Source organism: Echiichthys vipera (genome assembly GCF_963691815.1).
Source record: "Echiichthys vipera genome assembly, chromosome: 12".
Taxonomy (NCBI): domain Eukaryota; kingdom Metazoa; phylum Chordata; class Actinopteri; order Perciformes; family Trachinidae; genus Echiichthys; species Echiichthys vipera.
This window is the reverse complement of record NC_139837.1, coordinates 11,560,617-11,566,960: the sequence shown is the minus strand read 5'-3', so window position 1 is coordinate 11,566,960 and position 6,344 is coordinate 11,560,617. Positions and strand designations below refer to the sequence as shown.

Below are 6,344 nucleotides of genomic sequence, written 5' to 3'. Positions count from 1 at the left end.
CGTTTCATATCAGTGATCTTTTTGAGGGAATTAAATCAACAATGCTTTTCTCTCCATATTTAGCAACAGGCTTGTGTGTGTGTGTGTGTGTGTGTGTGTGTGTGTGTGTGTGTGTGTGTGTGTGTGTGTGTGTGTGTGTGTGTGTGTGTGTGTGTGTGTGTGTGTGTGTGTGTGAACAACCGAGCCCTGCAGGGCAGGAGAGGGGGAGAGGGATTGTAAGTCCTGCAAAGAGTAAACAGAGGAGTGGGGAGCTCAGTGCTGGTGCTCGGTCGCATGCAGGCGGTCCTGGTGCACCTTTAGGATGTGACATGCAGTGGATCTTTAGCCTGGTGATTGTCCCTGTAGTGTTTTCCTTGAAATGGATCCTCTCCCCCCCTAATGAATCCAAACGCAGCTGGCCATGTCCCACACGGACACCAAGAGCTTTAACCCTAAACTGACCTCAATTTGACACCACCAGATGAAATTTTACCGCCTGTTAATGCCATCCACTGATTTTTTTTTCATTCGCATAAGAGTTGTGTGTACACCTGAAAAAAAGGGGCTCGCAACTCGTACGAAATCCAAAACTCCTTAAAACGTGTAATTGTCTGATGGGTGTCCTCCTGGAATTATCTGGCGTGTAAACGCGGTCAGGTTATAAGCAGGGGAGTTAAAGTTGGCACAGGTCTTGTTTATGAGGAAAATTAATTTTAATTACCTATTGAGTGAATGATGATTAAAATAAAATTAGAAAATTAAACACCGACTTGTGTAATGTCGCATCAAAAAGCTGTTATTAAGCGAAATTAGCCCACTTCGCAAACTAAATGTTGTTAATGATGATGTCTTGTGTTTATGGCTTCCATTAATTACTCAAATAAATAGTTCACAAAAGAAGGAGTTTAGAATTTCCACGTCGTTAGGAGTCGTTGCTGGAAGTTTTATAGGGAAGGATGTGTTTCTGTGGAGCCGTACATTGGACACGCATAATTAGCCTCTGCTATTTTCACACGCTCTTCGGGTGTTTACATCACTCTCCTCGGGGGCAAATCACACATTTCCACAATAATTTGCGGAAAAGATGCGTTAAAATTGCAAGATGTGGAAGTAAGTATATTTTTAAAAAATCGCTCCAGCGTTTAGGATACTATATTGTTCGCGTAAGCAACAGATTAAACATACATGTGAGAATATATTCTATTTTTAATTAGACCAGCCTCAAAACTTTCCCTCTGCTGCGCCGTGAAAGGACGCGCGTTCACAAACAAATCGGCAGATACAGTATAAGGTTTATACTACTTACCATGGTTGTCCAAAGGAGAAGGATGAAAAAAAAAGTCAAGCGTAAGTGCACAAATCAATGTGAACGATAGTATTTAGCTTATGAAAATATCAGTCTCCAATAGCAGAGTCTGCCGGGCTGGTTGTGTTTACAGAGTGTAAGAGAGTGAGAGAGAGAGAGACTTGGAGACGGTGAATGCCTTGGCTCTCTGCGCACCGCTCTGCAGCTCCTTCCCGGGGTATTGTACGTTGAAATGTCCACACAGCCGTTTGTCAAACCCTGCAGTCCTACACTTCCCACCCCCCTTTATGCCAACAAACATAACTGTTGTCACGGTTTCATTTATTGAATCGTTTTCCTTAAAAAAAAAGAAAAAGCTCTGCTATTTCTGTAATTGACCTCAAGCAACTCTCTTTGGTATTTTGTTTGTTGGGAGAGTTTATTGACCCTCCAACGGTAGCCACAGCCCATCTCCATGAGCGTGTCTACCTTAATCCCAACCTGTGAATAATTAATTCCCACCATCAAAAATGCCACGGAGCCATAAATGGAGCCTTTATGTGAGAACCTATCAATACAGCCATGATGCCATATTAGCATTGATGGGGCTAAATATTAAAGGGGATAGATGGCCTGCTTCTGTTTTGTGCGTAAAAGTGTCCAGACTCCAAAAACGGCTTCACTGCAATCGATGGCCGGAGCGTTGCTCCTCCTCTAAACTTCAATCTCCGCACATGATTGATGATCTCGGGGAGCTTTGATAATTGACTACTCTGAGGTAAGGCAAGGATTTCTATCAAGAGAGGGGATTGGACGAAAGAAACACAAAATTACTTTCTACACAAAAGCTTTTTTTCCCCTCTTGGAAAAGTTCATTCTGGGCTTAGAGGGGTGCTTCGTGTCGTTTAATTTGCTAAAAAAAAAAAAAAAAAAAAAGCAGAGCAATAATTAGCTGTAAGATTAGGAGGCATTACTGAGTTATTAGGCACACCAGTTTATAACTACACACAACAGATAACACGTAAGCGTCATGCTCCTATATTAAACTCAGCATTCATAAGATGTACTGAAGATGCTTTATAATATGTAGTTTCACTTCTGTCAGTGACTGAAAGGATAGGTAAAGAAGTCCAAATATGTATTGTCCATCTTGTGTTAACGTTACATTTTACCGTGCGTAAAAGTGCATGCGTAAATCTGCTTCAAGATCAACTTTTAACTCTAAATGATGATTTATTTTCAGTCAGTGTTGTGTTTGATTGAACTCGCTGCAGCCCGAAGTGTCCGCGCTGTTAAACCTTCCTCATTCAGCCTTCTCTGTGTTTTTTTTTTTTCTTTCTATAGGACTCTTCACGGCGAAAGGGAATTGGGTGGGAGTTGGAGCTCTGTTGGTTTGGCTTTTACCCCCAGTGTGGAGTTGAAGCCGTCCCTGCGCCTCGCATATACTCTGCATATCACAAGATTTGGTCTCTCCTCTCTCTTTTCTGGAGCTGCTGTAGGACTGGCTATGGCCACCGCTACTTCCGGGATCCGTCATTTCATTCGCCCACCGCTCAGCGCTGCGAACTGACTCTGTTTCTATAAGCAAGCTAGCAGCCAACCTGCCAACACTCGCTGACACTCACTCATCTCAGTCTCGCCAGATAGACGAAATACCTACGGGGGGAAAGAAAGGAAAGATCTGAATCGCAATCTCTTAATTTCTACTGCTTTTTCCCTTCTTCTTTTTTACAGTGATAATAAAACAAGATAGCGATCTGGAGGCATTAAAGGAGACGCGGACTTGCGGGATGAAAACGGACTAAAAAGATTCGTCCTTCTCTTGAACATCATCACCAACCGTCATTCATTCATTACCTTGACAACCTCTGGCTTTGATTGACAGCTGGAGTGGCAAAAAGCCATGAGACACGACAGTTTAGTTACATGCAGGTTGTTGATGGGCCGATTGTAACCTTCACTTTGGCGCATTTTTTTCTTTTTTTCCGAGGAAAGAGGGAAAACAAGAAAAATTGCAAAACTCCCTGATGCTACGATTTCAACTGAACCACACTGGCGAATAGGAGAAGTCGCAAAGTTGGTTGAAAAAGGAATCTTGGCTCTAAATCACTTTCTGAACGGGACTGGGATATTAAATATACGACAGATTCAGGAGTTTATTGGAGCGCAGCCTGATGGCGCAAAGGGTAGGTTTTAAATCTCCTACACTTACCTGTTCAAATCCACTGTAGGGAGGCACTCGTATCGATAACCTCTCGTCGGGTGGTGGCAAATTCACAAAGTATTCATATCAAAGCCACTATATTTGACATTTTTGCAGCGCCCCTACTCCTCAGGCAAAGTGACAGCCTCTGCTTTTTACCGACAGCCTCCACGACAGTCGTGGATCAGTTTCACAGGAGACTCCAAACTAATTCGCTCTTTTCACGCACCAAACTCTCTTTCGGGAAGCACCAAAGTTAGAATGTTTTTGGTAATGACAAACCGTTTATCAGATGCAATATATGACACTTTTTCTTCCCGGTGCATTTACAGAGCTGTTTAGTTTCTCCTTTTGCGTGTATTCAAAATGAGACGGCATGCTTTCTTTTTTTGTACTTTTCACATTTGTTCAAAAAAGTAACCGGACAGCCCCGCTGACTTTTGCTCTGATTTCATTCCCAGTACGATGAGCTGGCCCACTACGGTGGGATGGACGGAGTCTCGGCGTCGATGTACGGGGACCCGCATGCTCCCCGGCCGCTTCCCCAGGTCCACCACCTGAACCACGGACCGCCGCTGCACGCCAGCCAGCACTACGGAGCCCACGCTCCGCATCCAAACGTTATGCCCACCAGCATGGGCTCTGCTGTCAACGACGTTTTAAAGAGGGATAAAGATCAAATTTACGGGTAAGGTTTGTATTTACAGAGTAGCGCGCAGTTATTTTCGTCCAAGTTTTCAGTTTTTCTGTAACTTGGTTTTGTTGGACTTTTCTCTCCCAGAACTGAATTCAAAACGTGTTCAGTGCGGGACAGAGCTGCGATTTTAGAGCTCCATTGTTAGTTAGGGGGGTTTTGTTGATGTGTAATTTTATCCGCATTGTAGAAGGCACCTAGAAGCCTGCAGTAAGTAAGAGTAAGCCTCGAGCTCGAAATACAAGCTATAAAATAAGATGGAAGCTCTGTGTGCACAGTCCTAAGCGCTAAAGTCACAGACTGCATGGGAATATATATATTAAAAAAAGAAATAAACACAACATAAACAGTTGTTCCACGTTATAGAGTTTGCTTCAATATGACAGCCCACTATTATTAGTTGATTCCTAAAATAGTCTGGACTCATTTAAACGCCCTGGTTGCTGCCTTGCAAAAAACTTCTCAAATGTTTTTTTTAAAATATAAATATTGCAACACAGACACACGGCGCGTCGCAACGCATTACGTGTCTTTATAATTACACTTTAATCACATTATTCTCAAACAGCGATAGAAAACATATTTTAGATGTTCCCACCGATGATTTCAAAACTTCAGAAAATGTTTCCAGACGTCGCTCCCTAACGCGTACGCACAGAAAGTACAATAATCCGGTGCAGTGTATCATTATAATCTGGGATGTAGTGCAGAGTAAATCCTCTTCATCTCTTTTACTCACGCTCTCACACGCGGAATAGTGTTTAACCTTTATTTATTTATACTGACACAAATCTTAACGACGCAAATAAAGACAGTTAACGTTTGTTCTAGAAATTGCATTTACACTGGAGTTATAATTTAGCGTTTAAAAATGATTTTGCTGACTATCTCCTATTGTTGATTGGAGAGTAGTTGGACTTATTTTTATTCACCTCTACCTAATTTTCAAAGCAATAGTTTTAATAGTAAAGTCCTCAGTTTACGTCTGTAGCATAACTGCCACATTATTATTTCATTTTAAGTTTTTATATCTTACACTATAATTTCTAAACTAAACTCCCGGTGACTGCTGCAGTGTGTCTGTCTTGTTTTTGAAGAGTTTTGTTGACTTCTCAGCCGTTTTCTAGTTTGCACTGCAAAAAATGTCAGTCTCAACAAGTCGACTCATATCACATTGAGTCTAAAATCCTTAAATTTCCTAAAAAGAGGAATAAAATATTCCAGATGCGTGTTTGCCCATTATGGCAACTCAAAACAGCTCCTAAAAAGAATCTTGAATCCAGATTTGATTGTTTTAGTTTTCTGCCTTCGTTTAAAAAGCGCCCACTTGTTTGGAGTTATGAAAACTATACAGCAGGCGAAAATAAAAATGATCTCAACCAACTGTGTTATATTTATGTAGATATGTAGCATTGTTAGGGCCGACAGATATGCAGGTTGATTGGACATTTTTTGCAGTGGGCATTGTGGAGCCGCTGTGCTGCTTGTACTCAGGCTGTGTTTCCCCTCTTGCAGTCACCCTTTATTCCCACTGCTCGCACTGGTTTTTGAGAAGTGCGAGTTGGCGACGTGTACTCCGAGGGAGCCCGGCGTAGCAGGCGGCGATGTCTGCTCCTCAGACTCCTTCAATGAGGACATTGCAGTCTTTGCCAAACAGGTCAATTTCGAAATATTAAAGAAAACATATTGTTGGATGTTGTGGCTGCGCCATGGCACATAGTTTTCTGCCTGCTTCATTTTCTTTTCTTTTCTTTCTTTTCTTTTTTTTGTTGCTATAAAACTTTCTCGTGATATGATTAATGAATGCTGTGTGTTCTCTGCAGAATTAAAGTCATTTATGAGAACTGTTGTATCAGCTTACATTTCTGGATAGAAATAGACGTACATTCCTCAAATTTCATGCCAAACTAACTTTGACATTTGGTGTATTATTTTAGGTCCGAGCAGAAAAACCTTTATTTTCATCAAATCCAGAGTTGGACAATTTGGTAAGGGCACCCTTTGACCTCTCTTGTCTCTCAATAATTGCCGCTTAGGTGCGGTTATACCCTGCCTTGTTTTGGGATACTCTGGAGTGTCCGCCTCATCACACAGTAAATATGTGAACATATGATTTAAACTTCCGAACACATGTCAGATGAGTTTTGAAGTAAAGCTGTGTGACCACATTTGCCGCTGTCAAT

At 41.8% G+C, this 6,344-nt stretch overlaps 1 protein-coding gene across 5 annotated transcripts in view; it reads left to right on the top strand.

The window, feature by feature from the left end:
• Positions 1-2,759: 2,759 nt before the first annotated feature.
• The window catches only part of meis2a (Meis homeobox 2a), a 79,742-nt gene continuing 76,157 nt past the window's right edge, over positions 2,760-6,344 (top strand). For all 5 annotated transcript variants that reach the window (XM_083925009.1, XM_083925010.1, XM_083925008.1 and 2 more), the window contains exons 1-4: positions 2,760-3,450; positions 3,929-4,155; positions 5,677-5,818; positions 6,099-6,149. In XM_083925009.1, the coding sequence (XP_083781135.1) occupies positions 3,439-3,450; positions 3,929-4,155; positions 5,677-5,818; positions 6,099-6,149 (432 nt within the window). In that variant the 5' untranslated portion in view covers positions 2,760-3,438. The remainder of the gene's footprint in view (positions 3,451-3,928; positions 4,156-5,676; positions 5,819-6,098; positions 6,150-6,344) is intronic.